Source organism: Lepidochelys kempii, chromosome 17, assembly GCF_965140285.1.
Source record: "Lepidochelys kempii isolate rLepKem1 chromosome 17, rLepKem1.hap1, whole genome shotgun sequence".
In the NCBI taxonomy this organism is placed as follows: domain Eukaryota; kingdom Metazoa; phylum Chordata; order Testudines; family Cheloniidae; genus Lepidochelys; species Lepidochelys kempii.
Window position 1 is genome coordinate 6,508,869 of NC_136396.1, and position 26,817 is coordinate 6,535,685.

At 39.9% G+C, this 26,817-nt stretch overlaps 1 protein-coding gene across 16 annotated transcripts in view; it reads right to left on the reverse strand.

The window, feature by feature from the left end:
• BCAS3 (BCAS3 microtubule associated cell migration factor) overlaps positions 1-26,817 on the reverse strand; it is a 500,892-nt gene that overhangs the window by 336,448 nt on the left and 137,627 nt on the right. For all 16 annotated transcript variants that reach the window (XR_012155467.2, XR_012155469.2, XR_012155468.2 and 13 more), the window contains 2 exons: positions 20,918-21,051; positions 2,445-2,709 (listed from right to left, as the gene is read on the reverse strand). Coding sequence is in view for 13 of the 16 variants with exons in the window: in XM_073315905.2 (XP_073172006.1) it covers positions 2,445-2,709; positions 20,918-21,051 (399 nt within the window). In the remaining 3 variants the exon portion in view is untranslated. The remainder of the gene's footprint in view (positions 1-2,444; positions 2,710-20,917; positions 21,052-26,817) is intronic.

The following is a 26,817-nucleotide window of genomic DNA, read 5'->3' on the forward strand; positions in this document are numbered from 1 at the left end:
AACTGCGCTTTGCCATAACTTTGACTGCAGTGACACCCAGACTGTTGTTATGATAAAGGCTTCTCTTCCACATTTCTGGAAAACATCTCACCAACTCAGCACTCATCTAAGTTAAGGGACTCTTTTTATTTTTTCAAATAATTATTCAGTGCAACTGTTTATAATTTTCACAGAACATTTTCAAATGACGTATATGAGGGTCTGTGTATAATTTCAGTGAATCCATAATTCGAGGCTTCTAAGAACTGTGAAGAAACTGATGGATATATTTACTTAAACATCTTGGCCAAGATCTTCAGAACCAAATAGTGTTTTCTGAGTGCCTCAATTCTGAGCACCAAATGAAGATGCCTGAAAAGGGCCTGATTTTCAAACATATAGACCCTGAAAATCAAGCCCTATTAAAGATGTCTCAAAACAAAACACCCACAAATTGAAGCACTGAAACTCACAAGTCACTTTTGAACTACCTGGCCTCTGTTTCTTTGGAAATACCACCACGCTGTGGTGTGAATGTGTTAGCTTTTTCTCCAGTTCAGAAAATCTGCCCATTACAGAAGTCTCTGGGCATACTAATCAAAGCCAAATGAAACCTCTTAGTTTCTTTTTGAGTATCAAATGCTAAATCTATTTAAAACTTCAAACCGGTAAAGACACAACTTACTGTAATTTCTCTTGACAAAAAACAGACTTGGATGGATGAAAGGTACAGTAGTTGAGAGTTTCTTCCTGTTCTCTATACGATGTCAATTGTCAAAAATGACTAGATGTGTTACAATAATTATTTACAGCAATCTGGTGTCTGCTTCAAGCATGTCACACTGAACTGCAGTGTGGTAATGAGAGGAATAGGCTATAACTGTGTATGTATAAATATATCTAGGAGGAATAAGGCGGCACAGATATTTCTGGCCACCTCTTGACTATCCCAGGACATCGGGATCATGATAGGTGCTCCTGTAATAGCAATAAAGGAAATGCTATTCATAGGGGCACGGGTTTTAATCAATAAATCCCACCACATTGGAGAAGCCCCAAAAGGGAAAAAACTCAACTTTTAGACTGAAGGAGTGCTCAGTCCCCTAACAACAACAGGCACTGAAAAGGTCTGTGTGTGTCAAGAATCCCACAAAGACTAACCTAATAGCACAGAGGGCAACCATGAAGGCAGGAAAGGTGAGGGTTCACAAGGGCCTGTACTGTGCCCTTCCACTAGTGTTCATGATCCATCCAGCCCTTTTAACACCCTCAGACTGGCTGAAGGCCCTTTTAACACCCTCAGACTGGCCCTAGCTTTTCTAACCTCTTGCTCTTGCTGACACAATAAGGGAGACTTAGGCTTCCTCTTACACATCAGCAGAGGGGACTTATTCCTATTAGGGGAGGGGAGCTACAGGAGCCCCAAACAGGCCCTAGTTTTTAAAATTAGATTGATATTGGGTTGGTTAAATTAAAATTACCTGTGACCCTCACTATTTACAAGGGACCAGCAGGAATAAACAGTAATCATTCTAAATCCAAACAACAATCAGCACGCCAACAAATTACACCATCAAAGAGAAGGGCAAAAATGAACAGATGGTTCCAAAGCTCATTGCCTAGGGCAGAAAGGAAGAAACTGAGGGTAACTAGGACTGTGGATACTATTATAATTACACCCTGAAAGTTTTGATTTCCCTGGGGCGGACTCTTCTTTCTATATGGTTTCTATATTGTTCCCAAGAGGCTCCCAAGGTTCACGGCTCCCAAGAGCAACACATCATCAAGAGTGGATGTGGAAAGGCAATTCTTGAAGGCTTTTTCTTTTTTGTAAATTTATCAACCACATTGCTAAAAGAAAAAAAACTGGGGGAGGGAAGGGGGACACACAACATTGCACCTGGCTTTCATGTTTTCCCCACAAACAATACATATTTATCTTCTGGATGTCCAGATGTGCTCCATAACCATCCAGGCTGATGAGCAATGAGATTTTTAAATAACTGCATTTAAATGTAGACCAGATTAGTGACTTCATGATAGCCGTGAAACAAAATCTGAAACGATAAAGCCTCTAAACCTTTTAATTTACAATGGAGACTATTAAAATGTCGATTTTCCCATAGTTTATTTAAGTAGGTTCTAAGTAATAAACTCTCTGCCTTGAGTATTTATAGGGGACCTATCCCCATAATATCTAGGTACCCTGTATATTTATACTTTAATATAGATTTCAGGTACTGTATTTGCAGCAGTTTAATACAAGGCACAGTGGCATTTTTAATAGCATCATCTGTATGCGGAAATACAGATTATTTGAATCCAGTGTTATTGGAATCCACAGTGAAATCAATATTTTCTTTTTTCAGATACTGACGACAACTGAACATGGGATACTACAAAAGCAACGTAATGACTCAACAGAATAGGTATGCCTGACAACATAGAAGAAAAATGAGATTTACCATGAAGAGGTGAACCAGATGGGCTACTCGACAGGCCTGGGACAGGGCTACAGCGGCCTCCTTGTTTAGACGTCAGCTCCTGCTCAATCTCCTCCAGCCCTGCACTCTTCTGGAAACGGCTCATTCGGTTTACCACCCGGGGCGACATGTGAGTGCGGACACAGGGCTGACCACCATAAGGATTGATAGGAAAGACGTGGGAAGTGCCACGAAGAGTGCTGACCACCACCCAACGACAGTCATGGCTGAAAGAAATATCTTGTACCTGGAAAAATGCAAAGTTACATAGATATGTAGGTGTCATTTAAAAACCTTTCTGAAACAAGTTGGGTATCATGTTATAATTGAAGAGACAAGTCTGAACAGAAAACATTTAACTTAAACTTTGGCTTTTTTAAGTCAATAGTTTGATTTTATATTTTCTAGTGAACAGCAATCAACAATCTTTGCTTTAATACCATTTAACACAATCCCACACCTTGAATCATAGAAGAAGATTAGGGTTGGAAGATACCTCAGGAGTATTTTGACTATTTCTCAAAAGTGTCTTGAAACTTTTCTTCTAAGGGTCCAACTCAACAAAACAAATTGCAGGGCAGAATCCCACACAAAGCCACGGGAGCCTGATGTAATTTTTTAACTGAATTTGGTCCCCAAAAAGAAAACATCCAGGAAGCTATCATAACTGCACGTTTGACAGCAGGCAAGGCACCTGTTATTTGCTTGCTCATTTTAATTCTCAGGAAGCATGACAAATAATAAGTAAATAATCACCAACAAAATAGTATAGTCACGCCAAATATTTTGATGTAGTTTAGCAGTTAGAAGAAAAGACTAGTAGTGTCAGGAGTTGACTTCTTGGCTCTGACTCTAAATGCATGAGCTTGGACTAGTCACCTAAACACTATGGTCAAAAATTTGAAAAGTTGTCACTAGATTTTTTTAGAACATTTTTTATGCTAAATTTGAGAAACACTGGGCCCAATTTTCAGATGTACTAGCACCCACAACTTCAGTTGAAGCCAATGGGAAGCAGCAGGTGCTAAGCATATGCTCAGGATTTAGCTGGTCGCCATATTTGGGGTCGAGAAGGAATTTTCCTCCAGGGTAGATTGGAAGAGGCCCTGGAGGTTTTTCGCCTTGTAGCATGGGGCACGGGTCACTTGCTGGAGGATTCTCTGCTCCTTGAAGTCTTTAAACCACGACTTGAGGACTTCAATAGCTCAGACATAGGTGAGAGGTTTTTCACAGGAGTGGGTGGGTGAGATTCTGTGGCCTGCATTGTGCAGGAGGTCAGACTAGATGATCGTAATGGTCCCTTCTGACCTTAGTATCTATGAATCTATGAAAATCAGGCCCTAGGTTTCACCACTGAGGCCCCCAAAAATCTGGGGCCATTTTTTAAATTTTTGACCTAAAACGCTACCTCCGTTTGTAGGATCACTGAAAAATTATTTCAATTTTAGTTAAAATTGCTTCGCTCTACCATGGGAAAAGAGCTTTTATGGCTCAGCTGTTAAAACCTATGATATTAACAAAAAAGGAAGACCCCCTGAACCAGATTAGTTCAAATATCTTTTATGCACAGGAGTACTCTCACGTGTACTATGTGAACTATTTGAGAAGCATGGGTCTTTGTTTTAGCTTCTCCTTAAATATAATCTCTAGATCTGACACAAGAAAAACATATATTTGTTAAAACACTCTCTGATGTAGTTACCTTTTATATAGATTAAGAAATAAAACTCAACAGAATTTAATTCTCTTCTAAGCTTTACATAACACCTTGATAGAAAGCAAATTCTTGCTCCTTTATGGGAATGCTTCATAAAAGGGAACACACATTGTGGTCCAACACCATATTGCCAGACAACTCATGAAAACAAGGAATTTAATTTAATTTACTATAGAAAAGTCCTAAAACAATGTTCGTAAAAATGTTTTAAAAAGTAAACGCTGGATAAAAAGAATACGTACATGAATTGAACATGACACACAAACATATAGATGAAGGATTAGCTTTCACTTTACTATTAAACAGCATAAGCTAAATAGAATTCTTCAAGCTTTCGGAGAAGTCAGTTTTACAATACACTAGGTACTCAAATTGGAGTAAACACTGATAAAATCTTGACAAATATTCCAGAAATGCACTCCAAATATTCCAGACAAAAGCAGCAAGTATTTGAAGTGCAAGTTTGCAGTTGAGCCCTGAAACCTTTGAGATAAAAAAAGGATTTAAGTATTGTGATGTGTGACAAGATATTTGGCTGACAGACAGACACTATACAAAATGTTTCATCAACATTACATAGATAAACCAAAAAATACCATTACACACCTGCTCTTTTCAATTATGTTGACATAGCCAAATGATCTGCTAATGATCTAGTTAAACAGGGTCCTAGAAATCTGGCAGGTTTAGCACTTTCAGTGAATCTAGTATTACTGGTATATAGTCATTCCATGAGCACTTAAAGCTCCTAGTTTGTCTAAAGAGAGTTTCATCTTTACAGACTGCTGAAAACGGATTAGAGGCCCAATACAAAAGAACAAGAGCCAAAAGAAGTGAAACCCCATAATCATGGGCAACTTCCAGATGTCAGAATCATACACAAGAACTGTATACAAAATAACATACTCAATTACAGAGGGAGGCTATATTTCAAATCACTCCTTCTATGGCCTCCCCAAACCTAATTTTCCAGTCTCCAATATGCACAAGGATACCTGCCCTCTTATATGTTTCAGAGTAACAGCCGTGTTAGTCTGTATTCGCAAAAAGAAAAGGAGTACTTGTGGCACCTTAGAGACTAACCAATTTATTTGAGCAGAGCTTTCGTGAGCTACAGCTCCGATGCATCCGATGAAGTGAGCTGTAGCTCACGAAAGCTCATGCTCAAATAAATTGGTTAGTCTCTAAGGTGCCACAAGTACTCCTTTTCTTTTTGCCCTCTTTTACATGCCAGACATCTGAGCAGATCATCCCACCTTTAACACCTTCAATGCACTTGCCATTCCTTTTAAGATTCAGATAAAAACTCCCCTCATTGTTTCAGAAAGTCTCTATTAACTTCCTCTCTCCTCTTCTGTTCACTGCCTCCACGCATCCAACACGTGTCTCCCCTGCCTCGCTCTAGTCTCATGCTCTTGGTGGAAGAGTCTTCTCCTCTGCAGCTTCTGCCAACTAGAATATACTTTCTGAATCTCTCCGTCAAACTGATACTGATTTGAGTCTCACCTGAAAAACACACTTTCCCCTTTGCATGCGTCTCTTCAGTCCCTCCCCCGTTGGTATCGGTTTTAATTTATTTCACCATAATCTCTTTACATCACTGTACTGAGCAAGAGAGAAATGTACAATTTCATACTAAATTAGTTTTCAGCATGCATTCCTCATTTTATATTCAGGGGAAAAAACAACCCAAGCAGTGCCAAAATCCTAGCTCATGACAGCATGCAGGAAACAAATGAGGAAGTAATTATAAAGTCTCCTGTAAATGTGCCTGCTCTCAAGGAGAAGAGGTTGCAGTAGCACCAGGCTAAATGCTCCATCTAAAATAAAGTGCAAATGGCCTCTACCTTCCATCTCAAACAATGACACAGCAGTGACCAGCTGGGATGAGTGATGGTGGGAAAGGATGGAAACTTAGAAGCCAGGTAGTAAAGAGCTGCCGTTGCTTTACTATGAGGAGCTCCATAAACAAAGAAGTGCTACTCGCAAATGAGATAGAAATTAATTATCAAAGATTCAAAAAGAATATATATTCAGAGAGCCTACTCTCCAGGGACCAAGGCAAATATTTTGGATACCAGATTGGTGTTTTCTGCATATGACACATTTCCGACAACTTCAAGAGCTGCATTGTCTGTGTTCCCCTTATATAAGGCAAGCAGCAGCACATTGGAAGATTGGAAGAGTTTAAATCATGGTACGTTTGTAGTTTCATTTGTGGGCATTAGTTAAATATCTTCTTTTCACATAGCAAGATCACAAATCTTTGTGTGCAATTTAAATGAACCCTTAGTCAGCTTCTTTTCAATAAGCAATGGATGAAAGGAAAGGACCAGGATAACATCAGGATGCTGTTAGGACCAAGTGTAATCTCATTCCCAATTGCTTCCAAAATCAGTTGTGTGTATCTGTGAAAGAAGTTTAAATTATCATGTCGAGCCTGCTGTCCACTGTACTGTTACTGTACATTACACAGAGTTCTTGATTGCTCATAGTATAAACAAACTGCACAGTGCCCCATTAGTGGTTTGCAAGTTTATGCTATGCGTTGCAATTTATTGCTGTTCTTTAGGTTAATGTACTATTATTCCATGTATTTATAATATATTTCTACATTTGCTGTTAATTATGATGTAATGTTTGGATACTGAAGATCAACCATTCTCTATAATGTTTACAGCTTTATGTTAATAAAGTAAAAAGTACAGTAGACCTCTCATGGGGTTTACTCCATAATACAAGGTCAGCATCAGATTCAACATTCACATCTATATTTTTAAATTCTATGTATTTCCTTCACACACACAGGAAATGGACATGCCTTGGTTTTGGTACATGCTAGTTCAGGTAGCTTTAAACCCAAGATTTTTTAAGAATGTATAAACTACAAATTAAAGGCTCTTTGCGAGGATGCCAGGGCTTTCCTCTGGCCCTAATGCCATTTCTTCCCAGTCTAGTTGACTGGGAAGTTAGGACTCTCAATCACTTTGGACCACGGTGGCATGCCTTACACATCCCCGACTCCCACAGAAATCACTGGGAGTGGGTAGGGGGCACAAGGACCCTTCTCCCTGGTCAATAGAGTAGGTCAAGAGTGATGTAGTGGTGGGAGTCTGCTATAGACCACCGGACCAGGGGGATGAGGTGGATGAGGCTTTCTTCCGGCAACTCGCAGAAGCTACTAGATCGCACGCCCTGGTTCTCATGGGTGACTTTAATTTTCCTGATATCTGCTGTAAAAGCAATACAGCGGTGCATAGACAATCCAGGAAGTTTTTGGAAAGCGTAGGGGACAATTTCCTGGTGCAAGTGCTAGACGAGCCAACAGGGGTTGGGGGGGGAGCTTTTCTTGACCTGCTGCTCACAAACGGAAGAATTAGTGGGGGAAGCAAAAGTGGACTGGAATCTGGGAGGCAGTGACCATGAGTTGGTTGAGTTCAGGATCCTGACACAGGGAAGAAAGGTAAGCAGCAGGATACGGACCCTGGACTTCAGGAAAGCAGACTTCGACTCCCTCAGGGAATGTATGGGTAGGATCCCCTGGGGGACTAACATGAAGGGGAAAGGAGTCCAGGAGAGCTGGCTATATTTCAAGGAATTCCTGTTGAGGTTACAGGGACAAACCATCCCGATGAGTCGAAAGAATAGTAAATATGGCAGGCAACCAGCTTGGCTTAACGGTGAAATCCTAGCGGATCTTAAACATAAAAAAGAAGCTCACAAGAAGTGGAAGGTTGGACATATGACCAGGGAAGAGTATAAAAATATTGCTCGGGCATGTAGGAATGAAATCAGGAGGGCCAAATCGCACCTGGAGCTGCATCTAGCGAGAGATATCAAGAGAAACAAGAAGGGTTTCTTCAGGTATGTTGGCAACAAGAAGAAAGCCAAGGAAAGTGTGGGCCCCTTACTGAATGAGGGAGGCAACCTAGTGACAGAGGATGTGGAAAAAGCTAATGTGCTCAATGCTTTTTTTGCCTCCGTCTTCACTAACAAGGACAGCTCCCAGACTGCTGCGCTGGGCATCACACCATGGGGAGTAGATGGCCAGCCCTCTGTGGAGAAAGAGGTGGTTAGGGACTATTTAGAAAAGCTGGACGTGCACAAGTCCATGGGGCCGGACGAGTTGCATCCGAGAGTGCTAAAGGAGTTGGCGGATGTGATTGCAGAGCCTTTGCCCATTATCTTTGAAAACTCGTGGCGAACGGGGGAAGTCCCGGATGACTGAAAAAAGGCTAATGTAGTGCCAATCTTTAAAAAAGGGAAGGAGGAGGATCCTGGGAACTACAGGCCAGTCAGCCTCACCTCAGTCCCCGGAAAAATCATGGAGCAGGTCCTCAAAGAATCAATCCTGAAGCACTTACATGAGAGGAAAGTGATCAGGAATAGTCAGCATGGATTCACCAAGGGAAGGTCATGCCTGACTAATCTAATCGCCTTCTATGATGAGATTACTGGTTCTGTGCATGAAGGGAAAGCAGTGGATGTATTGTTTCTTGACTTTAGCAAAGCTTTTGACACGGTCTCCCACAGTATTCTTGTCAGCAAGTTAAAGAAGTATGGGCTGGATGAATGCACTATAAGGTGGGTAAAAAGTTGGCTAGATTGTCGGGCTCAACGGGTAGTGATCAATGGCTCCATGTCTAGTTGGCAGCTGGTGTCAAGTGGAGTGCCCCAGGGGTCGGTCCTGGGGCCGGTTTTGTTCAATATCTTCATAAATGATCTGGAGGATGGTGTGGATTGCACTCTCAGCAAATTTGCGGATGATACTAAACTGGGAGGAGTGGTAGATACGCTGGAGGGCACGGATAGGATACAGAGGGACCTAGACAAATTGGAGGATTGGGCCAAAAGAAATCTGATGAGGTTCAATAAGGATAAGTGCAGGGTCCTGCACTTAGGACGGAAGAACCCAATGCACAGCTACAGACTAGGGACCGAATGGCTAGGCAGCAGTTCTGCGGAAAAGGACCTAGGGGTGACAGTGGACGAGAAGCTGGATATGAGTCAGCAGTGTGCCCTTGTTGCCAAGAAAGCCAATGGCATTTTGGGATATATGAGTAGGGGCATAGCGAGCAGATCGAGGGACGTGATCGTTCCCCTCTATTCGACATTGGTGAGGCCTCATCTGGAGTACTCTGTCCAGTTTTGGGCCCCACACTACAAGAAGGATGTGGATAAATTGGAGAGAGTCCAGCGAAGGGCAACAAAAATGATTAGGGGTCTGGAACACATGACTTATGAGGAGAGGCTGAGGGAACTGGGATTGTTTAGTCTGCAGAAGAGAAGAATGAGGGGGGGATTTGATAGCTGCTTTCAACTACCTGAGAGGTGGTTCCAGAGAGGATGGTTCTAGACTATTCTCAGTGGTAGAAGAGGACAGGACAAGGACTAATGGTCTCAAGTTGCAGTGGGGGAGGTTTAGGTTGGATATTAGGAAAAACTTCTTCACTAGGAGGGTGGTGAAACACTGGAATGCATTACCTAGGGAGGTGGTAGAATCTCCTTCCTTAGATGTTTTTAAGGTCAGGCTTGACAAAGCCCTGGCTGGGATGATTTAGTTGGGGAATTGGTCCTGCTTTGAGCAGGGGGTTGGACTAGATGACCTCCTGAGGTCCCTTCCAACCCTGATATTCTATGATTCTATATGAATAACACATAAGCCTTTTATTTAAGGCAAAGGAATGTAGCCACTATGGGTGTAGTGAAGTGATCATCAAGGGGTTAAACAGGGTTTCTCAGATTATTTTGGGTTGGCACCACGCTCCACCCCTCCCTTAGTACTTGTTTAGTTCATGGGTGTTCCCCCACACTTTGTTATGTGTCTGAACAAGCATGTTCCCTGCCTGCAGTACTGAGGAGTGTGTTTCTTGTGCACTGAGCAGTCCCTTTACAAAAATGGGCAAGTCATGGCTGAAAGGGTGACTGCATACATATAGCTGGATAGATAAATGCTCATTTGATCTCCTGTTTAAACACAGAATTAGCTGCAGAACACTTGATGAAATATGGCTATCCAGTTCTCCAGTGTTGTCTCTGATTCTTGATGCAGGGCATGCACCCTGGAACTCTTGTGCTCGTTTTATGGAATATCTAGCTTGCACACATCCTTTGGAACACTGCTGATTCAAAAACAGAATTCCCTGGTCAGAATGTTTCAGGATTTCTCTTGGAATACTTATTTGAGGCCACTGTTCCACATCTGGTAGCAGCTGAAGTGTCAGAACCTTCTAAGAGCCAAACCATTATTTTCTCAACCCAAAAGGTGCTGTAAAGTGTCATACAGGTGCTGCTGCTGGCTGTAACCTCTTGGAAGGATTACATTACTGTCTGGGCTTAACTGCCATCGCCTCTTCTTACCAGTATCACAGTACTGATGTAATGATGAAATACATTATCCAACTACTACTGCTCACACTCCTCGGTCTTTAGGTTTAGAAAGAATACAAAAGACTTCTATGACCATGGAATCCTTCCCATTCCTTGGTCCAAGGAACTCTAAATCAAACCTTGAAGTACTAAAGTTGGCTCTGACATAATTATTTCTGCTCTAGTTAAATATTTGTAGTAGCATCTATTCATTTAGCAATCAGTCACTTTATGGCACAGCTATATCTCCTCTTGGTTTAAACTCAAGTGTCTGCAGACTATTTTCCCAACCGAGTCAATTAAACAATGCTTTCAAATATGCTGGTAAACTGTAACAGCTCCTGGGAGAAAATAATCCAGTGTTTGCAAAGGAAAGGGCATACAACAGTCTATGAAATGGTTTCTTAACTGATACATAATGAAAGAAAGCTTTGAATAACCATGTATTATACAATGAATCCTCTTCTTTCTAGCTTCACTGATCCTTTCTAATTACACTATTTCCCCTGCCCTCACTATTCCATCTTCTTGTAACATTTTTCATCTTTCCAACTATTTTTGTCTCCCCTTCCTTCATTTCTCTCCATTCTTATTCCCTTCTCCATCTCTCTTCAATTCCCTCCCTTGTAGGCCACTTTTTTACTTCTCCCCAATCTATTTATCTCTTTTGTATATTGTGACTGCACAACCTCCTGAAATCTGAAGGAGAAACCTTGCTTCTGGGTTCAGAAACACTATGGGGCAGTATGAATATTGTAGTATCTGGAATTTGATCACATTATATGATTTGCCAGTGGCCCTATAGAGCTAATCCTCCAAGAATGCAGTGATCAGAGGGTAATGCTACATGAACAGAGTCTCTGAAAATCCATAAAGAATTATTGGATTCTGGGGCATCATAACTGACATACACAAACATACTGCTTGGTTTTCCTTTTTGTCCAGCAACGAGGAACTAGGGTAACTTTCTTGCCACCATTCCTTGTTAACCCCCTTGCCACTGTTCCCCTGAAATTTAAATCCAGTCTTAACTAGACTAAATATATACAATGTCACAAGCCTAACGTGAAATAAAACAAAAAGGGAGTCGACTGCAGCATCTGGAAAACTGATTATTTTCAAAACAGTTGATAAAAAAAGGACAGTTAAGAGGGAAGGCTGATTACACAAATGATCACATGGACAGAGGCTGACCTTGTTTACCACTGCTCTTGGAAAAGACTGACAGTTCACGTCCAGGCTAGATACTCCAGGGCTTTTAAAAGTTAATACTGTACTAACTGTGCATACAGTACTTACAGCTATATTAAAATCATCTTTTTTATTTAAAAATCAGTAGAACCTATACTCAGTGTAACACAACACTCAGTACACTAAACTTAGAGTCCACAGTTTGATATTGTATTTTCACAGGGGTGGGGACAAGGTGGGCGAGGTAATATCTTATCCTGAAGAAGAGCTCTGTGTAAGCACAAAAACTTATTCCTCTCACCAACAGAAGTTGCTCCAATAAAAGATATTACCTCACCCACCTTGTCTCTCTAACCTCTGGGACCAACATTGCATACATTATATTTTCATGACAATTACAAGAAACAAGCTATCAAAACACCTGATCTTGGTGCTGTCTCAGGCCTTTTACTTGTACTAATAACTTATCAGGCTGGCACTGGTAAGAAAAGTTCTACAAAAACTTTACTGAATTGTCTCCTACCTGAATAGTGAAGTGAAACAACAGAAAAGCATGATCAGCATTATCTCAATAGGAATTTAACCTGTCATGTCTGCAATTCACTTCCTCAGCGATTGGCTTCTCCAGATGTTCTCAGTTTCAGAGACATTGGGGTAAATGCTATACATAATACTGTCAGACAGTAATGCTTCAGACAGTAATGTTCACCATTGTTTGAACTACATGACCAAAGGGCTTCATTGTTTTATGCGTGAAGAAGGCATTGACACAGCAATGATGAAGTCAGGGCCAGTATAAAATTAGCAAATGCTGGTCTGTATTTTTTCCCAGAAAGTTAAAGGAAGACTTTGAACAGTAACAAGTGAAGATGAAAGAAAAATAAAACCACTGACACCACAAAACATTTTTATTAGATGCACAGGGCCCAGTTCTGCCACCCTCGCCCTGAATGGCACCTTGCTCTGCAAGGAATGCCACTGATTTCAACTCTGCGAGTTAAGATGGCAAACTCAAGCCCACAGCAAACTACCCTATACCTCTCTTTGGGCTGAGTCGTTAGTGCAGTCATAACAAAATGTAACTACAGTCACAAAGGTCACTGGTTAGAGCCCTGCCTTCACAGTCTAGTTAAGCAGTGGAGCACAGATCCTTCCATTCAACTGCCACCACTTTTATCTACTGGCAAGTTTCATCAGTGAATGAGTAACGACTTTCAATCAATTTTTACTATTTCAAGACTGGTCTCAGGCAAGATTATTTTCCAGAAATATTGTCTTCAGCAGACTGATTCAATATCTGTGACTACATTACTATAACTATATTAGAAAAAAAAAGAGAGAGAGATTTATACTAAATGTGGGGTAGCTGTCTGTAAATATTTAAATGATTGGCTGTCTGGATACAGTGAGACTTAACCTTAAGCATACTTTCTGAAATCATGTTTAAAAGACGTTTTTGCATTCTCTGTACAAGGGCAAATATGTCTCTTGGCAGCACAAGGTGGTATGTTTTTATCATTCTTTCTATTTACCTACACTGACTGAGGTCAGTTATAACAGCAGTTTGTGAGTAAGAACAAGCAAAAATCCGTCAGCCTGAAAGATTACACAGGACCCTGGCCACCAGCCCACCAGTGCTATCACCACACTTATTTGTTCTAGGTTGAGATAACGCTGTTTTCAGGCCCTTTTTTCTGTTTACACTTTAAGATCAAACAGAATGGGTAGACAAGCTAACTTTCATCTACAAGCAAATAAAACTGCTCATCTTAGAACATACTACATCTTGATTTCCTACAATCCAAAATGCATATGGGTAAAAAGTTCTGTTGTATTATGTAAATACTGATTCATATTGGGTAAACGAGAACAGCTGGAGGTTTGACTAGGATTAGTCAAAACCAAAATGTATCCATGCTTCTTTGATCCAGAAATCAAATAGACTCCGGAGAGCACAGAGTTCCTGAGACCTTTCAATACTGACTATATCCTGCAACATATATAAATATAACAAGAGTATAAATAACAAGGGTTCACACTGAGATGGTCTGCAGTGACAGTATACAGGCACCTCATTCCTGCTGCCTACTTGTTTTCCAGGATCTAAGATTTAATTATTATTTTTTTAAATAAGTCTCTTGCTCTTATAGTTGTTGAGACAGCCTCAGAAATTTCAGCGGAAGGTAACTGACACAGTAAGCTCTATATGTGTTTGCAGAACCTGAAACAATAGGTCAGAAAGGTGAGACCAAGCTATCTAGGTTGCAGAGTAGCAGCCGTGTGAGTCTGTATTAATCTGTTAGTCTGTCTATCTAGGTACTTATATGGTCTGGGTCACCACAGTATCTGAGCACCTCACAAATCTTAAATGGATTCTATCTTCACAACTCCCCAGGGATGTGCAGATGTATTATCCCCATTTTACGGATGAGAAATTAAGGCACAGGATACAGTAACGGCATGTCTATATGATGGAGTTAGTGCACAGCAAGCTGGGGTGAAATTAGTGAGCAGCACACTGTTGATTTATACCCCGGCTTGCTATGCACAAACCCCTTGCATAGACAAGGCCTCAGGGAGAAGCCAAGTTCACACCGGAAATCAGCAGCTGAGCCAGAAACTGGACTGAAGTCTCTTAAATCCCCCAGTCCAATGCCCTCTCCTAGACCACCCTTCTTCCTACATTTCCCATTCACCTTGCTTGGTGTAACTTGAATGCCCAGTGATAATACTTGAGATATCAATATTGTTACCACGTTAACTGTTGAAAGCACATAAGAAAGGAGGAGGAGGATCACATTATGAAGATCTGAACAATTTACTGTGACAGCTCATTTTGGCAACAAGACTGGGTGGATTTGGGAAATACCACTACTTTCCACCTGTACCCCTCTATATCAAGAAGGAGCCAAACCCAAGAAGCCTAGCAAAGCCCAGCAGGACATTTGAGTCTCTCCCTGCAAGACAGAGCCAAGTTCAAGAAGCCTAGCAGGGCATACAGCCTTACCACGGGGAAGGCAAGGAGGAGAGATTAAAAGAGCCCATCTGTGTGTTTGGACCCCACTGAAGGGTAGCTAAGCCCAAGGAGCTCGAAGAACATACACAACCATATTTCGAACATCCCACAATCTTAGGGTTACCAAATGTCCATATTTTCCCAGACATCTCCGGCTTTTTGGTTCTTAAATCGCCATCCGGGTGGAATTTTTAAATATCTAAAAACTCCGGGATTTTGCCATTATTATGCTTCCCTGAAGAAGAGTTGATCATTCAAGAAAGAGAGTGAATGTTGATAATTCAAGAAAGAAAGTGAATGCTGATCACTCGAGAGAGTGTCCGCTTTTTTCCCCAGCTCCCAGCGCTTGCGCCACGAAACAGCTGTTTCGTGCAGCTCGGAGGGAGGAGGGGGAACGCAGCACGCTCAGGGGAGGAGGCAAGGGTGGGGCAGGGATTTGGAGAAGGGGTTGGAATGGGGATGGTGAAGGGGTGGAGTTGGGGCAGGGCCGGGGGTGGCACGAGCAAAAATACCCCCCGGTGGAGTGTCCTCTCTTTTGAATGTTCAAATATGGTAACCCTACACAATCTGCTGTGAGTGGCATCTCATGTGGGAGGACGTTATGTGGGCTGAGCTTGGAAAATACTTTTTTTTTGGCCAACCTAATCTTTGCAATTAACACAGCAACAGACATTGGGGTTGTTTATTGTTGATTTTTATTTGTTTTTTTATTTGTGGGGGAATTGGGTTTTTCTGTTGTTGTCCTATTTTTAAATACAGGATTTTAATACTGACTCTGCTGGTTCTGGTCAAAGCCAGGAAGTGCAGAGGCGGTGGGGAAAATGAAAAGAATATCAATGAAACTTTCTGAACCTGATTCAAGTTTTGGTTAAAAGGTCAAGTTCATTCAGACTTGGTCACCTAATCTTAATAATTAATCACATTTATGTTTCAAATTATTGTGCCAAAATCTCATTTTAATTCTCATATACTGAAAAAATACATGACAGAGAGTTTAAAAAAAAAAAACAGAAAAAATATCTGTGATCCAAACACAAGAGAGGAAACAAAAGGCTTTGAAATCCTGCAAAAACACATGCATATATGTAATTTTATTCCCGTGAGTAATCTCAAGTTAGATACATTCATAAATCTTTGCAAGACCAGAGGCCTATGTACCTCAAATGAACTATTCATAAAATTACTAAGAAAGGGCATCTTCCAGTCAGACATTGATAATTCTGGATTTTGACTTAACTGAAAACTTTTTCTTTTAAACAGAAGTATTCCTGTTCTTTTTATTTGAATGTACCTCTACCAAAATTCGTAACAACTTCCAACGAAAAAAATTAAAGCAACTTTTTCTCCAAACTATACTTGTAAAGATTAACAACTCCACATGGGAATCCTTAATGAGAATGCAAACGTGTACACGGACACAGAGGGAAGAAAGACCTTCATCAGCTGGCTGAAGCAGGTTCTTTTCCAATGTTAAGTATAATGTTTATGTTACACTCATTGTTTGAAGATGGTTACCCCTCCTTTTTGGAAAAATGGGCTGAGCTCCTTTTTTGCCTTGCTAAAAAAAAATAAAAAGCTTTAAAAAATATTGTTAAATAAATATATACACAAATGATATAGCTCTCCCACATTAGAAACGAAAACTGATTAACCTGAATAAACAAAAAGTGAGGGAAGAAGGGCCAGGTACAGTAGTGCAGGCAATGCATCAGATTCCTGGTAAACGAAGACAATTTCAAATGCGACTATGCCGATAAAAACGGGCAAAACTCAACTGGGAAAAATCTCTGTCATTGTTGCTCACTTCTCTTAAGAGTCCATCCAAACTAGAGGCAACCACAACATTCTGTACTGAACCAAAACTTCAGGTTCCTTTTATAAAAATCAAATGAATGATTTCTCACTTTCAACATTTTGATTATAGTATCATTTAATTGCTACGACAGGTATGGCTGGGGCAGCAATTTTATTCCCAGGGCTCCATCTCACTCCCACTGAAGTGAATGAAAAAAGGAGCAAACCTTGTAAGACCTCATTTTCAGGCCTGTTATATATTTCGGGGGTGAAAATTGCCTTCTGGGCTGAAATTTCTCATGTTTGTTCAGAGTTCAAAAGCGCAGCTGCCTTTCTGGAAAATTTAGCACAATAAATGGGATGTCCTAATATTTTTTAAACATATAAAGGCACAAAGCTAGGGCACAGCTGATGTTGCTTTATTAGAAAGACACTTAAGTGATTTTAATGGGCTTTGGATCAGACAGTAAGGGTACATCTACACTGGAAATAATATCCTGCAGCAGCAAGCCTCAGAGCCCAGATCAACTGACTCAGGCTTCTGGGGCTCAAGCTACAGGACTAAAAATAGCAGTGTAGACGTTTCTGCTTGGGCTGGAGCCCAGCCTCTGAAACCCAACAAAGTGGGGTGACCTCAGAACCCAGGCTCAGGAACATCTACACTACCATTTTTAGCCCTGCAGCACAAGTCTCATGAGCCGGTCAGCTGTCCTGGGCTCTGAGACTTGCTGTCATGTTTAATTGCTTGTTTTGCAGGATAGACGTACCCTAAGGGATCAGGACAGACAGATGTCTGCTCTTAGAGACTAAACTGGATACAACTAGGGTTCCAGGTTCTTTGGGGGAAGTATACTGAAGCCCCAACTTACTTCCTCCAGGCACAGGGGTTGGTAGGTACACAAAGGAAATGGGGTACTGTATTTTTTAGATAATCCTCAACACATCTGGGGATTGTGGCAAACTGCTCAGAAAGTGCAACTACTAAATGTTAATGTTTGCTTCTTTATCCTCAATAAAAATAGAACATGTAGCCTGGACCCTTTCTACAGATGAGGGATGGGATCAATAGGCCTTCTTGGCAGCTCCCTTAAGAGATAGGAGGGGGTGTAATGGGCTGCCCCTCCTCCATCATAGATGAGTCGAGTTAAGGAGTAGGAGTTCTGACGCCCTGGGAAAGATGTCATCCCAGAGCGAATATTTTAAACTGAGTGATATTCTGATTCAAATCTCTCTAGAATATTAAGACGAGCCCTTATGCATATTTCCTATATCAGTGTATGAGTCTATTTGTCCACCCTTAGTAAATCATATAATCCAGGTTGTAAGCACTGTGCCCTCTAGCAAGCGTTTGCAAGAACATGCCCTAACTGATCAACAAAGCAGCATTAGATTTAGAGAAATCTGTTCAACTCGCTCACTACAGTTGTACAAGGATGTTTTCTTGGGGACGGGGTAAATACCTTGACCAGCATCACAGAAAGACAAACAAATGATACTGCTATGAATAGGGGTACAAAAGCAGAAAAATGAAAAACACTAAGTAAAGAGGCATATGATGAAGTTGAACCAACTTACAATGAGTAAAAACTAAACTAAGTTTGATACTCTTTGATAATCACTGGTATATATCAACACAAATTAGAACATTTGATAGCTACACTACAGAAGGTGACCTTTAAGACCACTGGCCCTGATTCACAACGAGTTTTAATTCATGAAGGAAAAAAAATATATAAATGTATAAATACTATCATATTCAAGAAAGTAAGTATGGTAGTTTCTAATGTGTGTCTTGAAATATCTGCATTTGAATTACAGGTTACAAATCAAACAGCCTCAAAAATTATTATAGGTTAAATGCAATTCATATGTGCAGTTAACCAAACAAAAGACTAGAGCACAGTAACACACAATGCTTTTCTCACCATAAAACTGAAATTACTATGTTACTCATAAAGCCAGAGTTAGAACATATACATTCAAATCATGTACATGTTTCAAATGATAGGATTGTCTTAGCAATCACAGGCGCCAGTGTGATATTGTTGCTGGACTGTTTTAATATCTAGGGAGCTGTAAAACCCACCAATACGCCTCTTGCTGGTTAGACTTTGACTACTTTACACCCACTCCAAGGGAAACACTCCCACGCTCTGAATTAAAATTAAAACAAGGAGAATTTTCAAACATTCCATTGATTCTGAAACATTTTAAATCAGCGTCTTAGCACATATGCTAATAAAGTACTCATAAGGATGTACCACACATGATTTACTGCTAAAAATGTGTGATATTTGTTTTACTACACTGCCCTTTAACAATAAAATTGTTGTCAGCTGACAATATCATTCTAACTCAGAGACCACAGATCATTTCTATTCACAATAATTGGATCCACACACTTGTCTTGCAAGCTGACTATAACATCTTATACAGTTCTTTGATGAATTCAGTACAAAAATACACAAAGAACTAAATACATTATAGGATGTACATGTAAATGTAAGGTATATGCCTTGGAGTTTGTTGTTTATACATCTAAAAAAGACTTTCAGTTGGGTTCTTCTAATTTTATTTTCTAAAAAAATTGCTTCTATGAAACACTCCTTATAAAAACTTTTAGTTGTCATGCTTAGAGTCCACTTTTAGTTATAATATAAAAAGTATGCTTTGTACAGATGAACTAAACAGAAGAAGGGTATGGAATCATAAAACTATAGGGATTGGAAGGGACCTCGAGTGGTATATTTATGGTGCTCTACATTTTCCAAAGTAACTAGTGATTTTCAATGTCCTGATTTTTGGGTGCCCAACCTGTGATAAAAACTTAATTTTTAGAGGGCAGATGCACAGCACTAAAAATCAGGACCCTTTACATTGTCTCAATTTGGGCACCTAAAAATTAAGGCAAAGGAATTTCTAGTCTCCTTTAAAAATTAAGACCACTCTATCCTTTCTTCTCACTTTTCCCATTTGCTATATACTCCCATTGGAAGCAGTTACCTATCTCAGCAATTATAATTTTCCAGGACATGCGTAAAAAGTGTCTCAGCCACTACATAGATGATGCACACTCTTAACACTACGTTGTTTGGAATTCCATTCTCCAGGGTTTTTTAAATTTTCTGGGGGCAGCTAGTACTGATAAACTAAACATATCAGGTACCTGAGTTAACGTTCCTAATTCAGCTAAAAGAAAAGGAGGACTTGTGGCACCTTAGAGACTAACCAATTTATTTGAGCATAAGCTTTTGTGAGCTACAGCTCACTTCATCGGATGCTCACGAAAGCTTATGCTCAAATAAATTGGCTAGTCTCTAAGGTGCCACAAGTCCTCCTTTTCTTTTTGCGGATACAGACTAACACGGCTGCTACTCTGAAACGTAATTCAGCTAATGGCACCAAAACTTTTGGATGAGTAAAACCTTCTGATTGTAACGTGCATCTATAGCTATGGTACCATTAAATGCTTCCAGCCTCTACCAGGAGAGAAGGGAAGAGAAGTAAAAGCCAAGAGTAAGCACAGAGTCAAGGAAACTAAAATTGTCTAAGTAACAATAACTGTGGTACTACTCTGATCCTAGCTTCCCGTGCAAGGGCCACAAAGGTATTGCCTGCAAGTCCATGCTGTGAGTGATGTCCATGTATTAGCAGGTGTGACATTTATTTCCTATTTGTGGTAGGGGGGTTATAAACCCATTTCATGTTTAAAATAGTTTTTGCAATAGTTCACAGGGCTAGAAAGGTGGGGATCCCCTGAGAATAGTGCAGTGGTGCCTGTTATCAAGGACTCAGGCATAGTGTACTGCATGTACTAGAGTGATCCTAACCAGCAGTATCATTACAAGAGTGGCTGCAAAAAAAATTAAAATTAGGAAATGAAATAAACTTCATTAAGCTTTTTTAAGGTTTATTTTATTCTTAAGTTGTCTCATCCAAACCCATTCAGATTCACCTATCTTTACGCATGGCATTATGTCAAATCTGGAACACTGATGATTTTCCCCCACAATTTCTCTTACATTTCTTGAGCCTTTCCCACCAAAACATAGCAAACCGACAGTTGCTTCAAAGGCATTAAACAAATGTTGAATATGCAACATGAGGAAAGGTCAAATGCAACCACTGCAATCTGGACTCTTTGGAGGTGATGGCATATCTGACCAAATCTGACACCACTTCACTGTACAGAGCAAAAATGTCTTATTGTCCAGGTTAAACTCTGTGCTCTTATCCCTTCTTGTGGCTATAACATAAGGAAGGCTCTTTCCTTGCTGAAACCAACATGAAACTCAAATAGCCAACATACATAAAATGTTTAACGGGTTCTATCTGGAGATACGTCTTTAGTTAATATTTTTAACTTACTTTGGCTTCGGTCTCTCCCCTGTGAAGTGTATACAAATGATGTACAGCACTTTGTGATGACGACCAAGGATGCGTCAGTACTTGAAAAACATGGAAATCATGGCCTAGCGTGTCAGTAGTGACCAGTAGCATCCCTGAGTAAAGAAAAGAAAAGGCACAAGGGATTAATCACTGCAGAGAAAGAAGTTTTGGATGGGGGTCTAAAATATCGATCACATCGTTCACTTTGTTTTCTGGACAACACACACACACACACACAAATGGTGTGAGAAAATTTTTTCATTCTAAAGGGATTAATTTCATGCAAATGTTTTAATTAATTTCTAAGCAGAAGTTCATTAGAAATCAGACAACTGTAACATTGTTGAACTAAACTGTACAGTCAATTAACTATAAGTCAAGACACTCACGCTGAAAGTTAATACCTCCCATGATCACTATGAAGCACCAAAGTTACTGCAAACTGCAGTTTACCTCCCTATAGCTCTCACTCGGACATGTAAACATTTACTCTCAGCCAATATAATGAAGATTGATGTTTCCAACACAATTCCCTTCTTTCATGCAAGTGAAAACACTATTAAACATAAACTAAAGATAGCCCCTCCCAAAAATTATTCAAAGAGAGCCTCTATCTCATAAAGCTGTATCACAGAAACGGTCTGATTTACTGCATGAAAAGCTAGCAAATAAGAGACAGTTTGCAAGTTAAATATTAAGTGTTACCTTAGCAGAAAACAGGCACCAATGTACGTTGCTGAAATTATTCAATTAGACTGAATATCAGTAGAATGATAGTAAGTTGTAAATACTATTTATTTTTTCCTCCCTCTACATGTCAGTCCATAATCCAGTTTTTGGACATTTACAACCACATATTTTAGGTCAGCTTGCCATGAGAGTGCAATTGTTTATACTAAAACTGAGAGCTTTTTGCTTATATAAAAGTGCTGCATTATGGTGGAACTTGAGAAGACTGTATAAGAAATACCTGACATTCATTCTCCTCTACAGTAAATCTGCATTATCTTGCTTATCAAAGTAATGTAATAAATTATCACTTATAGTGAGACTGAGGTTTAAAGAAGTTTAAAGTGGAAACCAGTTTACTTGAACAGTTTTTTAACAGATAGAATATCTTTAAAATTATTTAAAAGGCACTTTAATGTATCTACTGAAAGAGGAATTTTACACATTTCATGGTGAGTGCATAACTGGAAAATGTGATGAATGATGTATTACAAAGGTGTTTGCAGCAACACCATAGTTAAGGTTGAGTTTTTCCACTTAAAGCAGAACTGAAATCTCTTACTATTTCAGTGATTAAACAGGAGTCTCCAAAATGTTCAAAAGGACAAGTGTATTACCTGTGATGAAATATTATAGACTTGCCCTGAGAAAATAATTTAAAATTCTTTATATAAATGTGGCCCCACATTTCTCTCTCACCCCCACTTCTCTCTGTAGCTAAACAGTCATATTCACACTCAAAACCTCTCATATATACACACACACACACACACTCCATCATCACACCACTGATACAGGCCACTTAAAAAATTTACTGTTAAACAGAAGAAATGTATGACCCTTAATCATACCTCAATTGAGAGGAAAGATGGCCCCCGCGATAAGGGAACTAACCTGGGATTAGGATGACTTGGGTTCAACTCCCTGCTCTACCACAGGCTTCCTGCAGGACTTCAAGTTACGCAAGTCCTCGGTTCTCCCTCTATAAAATGGGGATAATTCCCTACCTCACAGGTGTTGTGAGGCATTCAGATACCATGGTAATTCAGACTGTATAAGCATCTTAAAGAAATAGAATTGCAGAGATCCAAGATATGTCTGGCGGACAAAATACTTGTCAGTCTCTGCCTCGGTTTGTCCACTGTAACTGTTGGGCAGTGACAGAGAGGGAAACCACCCTCAGTGCATGCATCCAATCCCTCAAAAATCATACACAAATGCACAATCTTACCTTCAGCAAGATCTTATCCAACAGACACACTATCAACTGATTCTGAGTGTTGGAAATGAAAGAGTTTGTTGTGAAGCTGAGGAATCTATTGGCTATTCTCTTTGTAAGGTAAGGCATTTGAGTTTGGTCTTCATGTTAATATTGGCTTAACTGAAAATTTCCTTGGTTTGCAGAGATTAAGTTGATAGGAAATATAGTTAAAGTTGCTCAAATGCAAGTTAGCTAGTCTTTCATGTGGAGATAACACACAATTTACATTAACTCTATTCTGTACAAGCAGAAGACATATTTACCTTTAGTGAAGTATGAACCCCAATAATAAATACCATCTTCCATGGAGAAAATGTTATGATCTAGATATAAATAGTGTTCCCTGTGTTGGTAGGAGGCTGCCCTAACTAAATGAGTGGGAACATTACGAGACGTGATTCCACTCCAGACACATTCCCAACTCATCCATTTCATCCTCATCCATAACCATTTTACATTTAACAACAAACACTTTGTCCAAACCAGTGGAACAGCCATGGGCACTAGGATGCCTCTCCAATATGCCAACTTCTACATGCATCGCCTCGAGAAAGAATTTCTGGAAGAATGCATCAATGATATGTTCATCCTCTAGACAGACCTAAGTTTAAAATGGAAATCAGTTTACTTGAACTGTTTTTAATAGACACATTAAAGTGCCTTTTAAATAACTTTAAAGATACTGGATCTACAGATTTCCACACGACTTCAACAACCACCATACATCCATCAAACTCTGTCTAAAACACTCCCACACTAGCAATAATTTCTTGGATATCATAATTAGCTTCAATAATGAAAACCCAACAAACCGCTATATACATGAAACCCACAGATCACAACATTTACCTCCACAGATCCAGCAATCACCCCAGACACATCAAAAATATGTTATCTACAGCCAGGTACTCAGATACCACAGAAGTTACTCCAAAAAGAAAGTGTCGGAAACACACCTAAGCATGTTTAAAATTCCCTTCACTAAACAAGGACACTCCACTAGAGAAGTAGATTGCATCATGGAAAATGCCATGCAAATACGTGCTTCAATACAGTAAAAAAACCCAAAACCCTTCAACTGCATTCCCCCTAGTTGTCACAAACCACCCCAAACTAGAACCCAGATGGGGTCTCACCCAATAGTTACAACCCACATTTGATGAGGACTAAATCCTGAAAGAAATCTTTCCTGAATCCCCTGTTCTGGCCTTCAAACAACCCCCCAACATCATCAAGCTCATCATCAAAAACAAGCTTCCTACAAACCAGGACACACCAACTCAAAGCGGCACCAACTATGATGCAAAACCTGCCGACATATCTCCATGGCTATGATGATCAATACCCCTCACAAACACACCTTTTAAGATTCATGGGTCCTACAGATGCCTATCATATGTCTCTCATCCAATGCATCAAATACCCTAGCAACAACTATGTGGGTTTCAGAGTAACAGCCGTGTTAGTCTGTATTCGCAAAAAGAAAAGGAGTACTTGTGGCACCTTAGAGACTAACCAATTTATTTGAGCATAAGCTTTCGTGAGCTACAGCTCACTTCATCGGATGCATTCTGTGGAAAGTACAGAAGGAGAGTGGGGTGGGGGGAGAGAAAACCTTTTGTAGTGGTAAACACCCATTTTTTCCATGGTTTGTGTGTATAAAAAGATCTTCCGTACTTTCCACAGAATGGATCCGAAGAAGTGAGCTGTAGCTCACAAAAGCTTATGCTCAAATAAATTGGTTAGTCTCTAACTATGTGGGTGAAATCAGACAATCACTCTGCTCTCAAATTAACTCTCAGAAAAATTAAAATCTAAAGAGCTCTGTGAAGTTTGAAGGCTTGTACTTTCCACCAATAAAGGTCATTTAATAAAATATACTGCCTCACCTACCTAGTCTTTCCATTATCGTGGAACCAACATGGCTACAACACCACTGCAAATAGATTACACTATAGCAGCTTCAGATAACTCTACCCCTTAACTGAGGAAACACTTGGAATGATTCAACGGCAGAATTAGGGGTTAGGGAATCATTACTGGTGCCAATTCCAAAGTAGACTTTTCAAACTACACACATGCATGCACACACTGAATCCATTCATTCACACCCTAATAGAACAACACAGACATCTTTCTGTAAAATAAATAACTAAAAATAGAAAACAAAGTAAGAGGGGGAAATAAGATACTGAAGAGAAAAGGTGTTTGAACTTCTTTTTCTACTTTATGGTCTTGTGATTTTTCTCTCAGATGTTGCAGGATGGTGACTGCAGTTACTGGAACCAGCGAATGAAGTAGCTTGGTCATAGAGCTTGCTGCCAGCTAGAGTCTCTCAGACAGTAGCAAACTGGCAGGCTAGCATAGCCAGTGACCAAAGTCTTCACTTCTTCCCCACGTGGGTGGCCTGTCCAAGGGAACTAAGGGAGATGCTTGCTTCAGAGGTTGGTGGTGGACCAAGAGAGTTTTGTCTTGACCCTTACTCCCACTTACATACTCTGCCTTACATCACCACCTTCATAGTCTGGGGGCCAGTTAGATGGTCCATACACTTTGGTTACAGTCATCACAGCCCAATCCTTGTCAAGATGGACAGGCTTTGATCTGAGAGCTATATAAAAAGTCCTGCTCAGGATGACGATTGTCTTGAAAGATCACTGTTGCAACCTCATGCCATATGATCCCTCAGAATAGAAATTAGGAGTTGCAAGGTTGCCTCCAGCCTTCTATCTGGGGTAAATAGCCACAGTGTCCACTCTTGGTACCACTACCTGTTATAGGCTTAAGATAGCTCCCAAAAATAGCCAACGGCCTAGTCTGCAACTTTGTCATGAGCTCATACATCCTCTTACATTTTCTCAATACAATGGAAATGAATTTAACTAGCCCAGAATAGACTGTCATCCTTGCATTAAAGCAAGAAAATTGAGGAAGTCAATCTGTGTCCTCAACTGTGTATAAAATGATGATTTATAACCACTAACCTTTGACTTTGATGCAAAGAATTGGTTTTACATGTTATCAATATAAATTCCATTTATGACAAAACAATTAAAGTTTATGCTGATCCAAAATTCTCATTTGGGCTAGTTCTCTCACAAAGGTCTAATCCTAATCTCTAATCCCTATCTGCCTGTAGAGGAATTCATCAGAAACTCATTTTAAAAATCATTGTAAAGGAATGTAGGGTGTGCTCTGAAGGTGTTATCTGTGCATTCTTTGAATGTTATGTGTAGTATTTGAATAAATTACACAGTGAAATGTGCTTTGATATCTGGAATTATAATCAGATCCATACGGTGTAATTAATTTTTTTCCCTACACTGTTTTTCTCCTTGCCTTAATTTTTTATGTACTTGCTGAAAGAGTAAAGAAGTGAAAAATAATACAGCATTTGTGGGAAGAAAGGAAAGGAGTTTGCTTTAGAATGGAAAGATGGAGGCTATCTGATTTGGCAGTTTGCTTATCTAATGTAGAATTCTGCTGTGTGTCACTGTATGGAGCAAATGCATATTATTAGGTGATAGCTGTATCAGTAACTTTTTTCAGGAGGTGAAAAAATTACATTCATAATGCCGACATTTGCATTTGATATACAACTTAATGCTTGTCTAAACCCCAGTAATGTGCTGGTCTCAGGCACAATACCACAGACATGCTAGACAAAGTACATTTTTATAAGACTATTAGCATTTTAAAATATCTTCCTTGTTGTTATTCAAACAATAAATCACTGAGGTTTGGAATGTTTGCTTTTTTTTTGGTGCGCACATGCACGTGTGTATGTGGTATTTTCCATCTCTCTTTACTTCACAGCAAGGAGTTACAGTTTTCAATTACCACAGATCTACTATTTAGTTTCTCACTCTAGTTCCCTGCAACAAAAGTA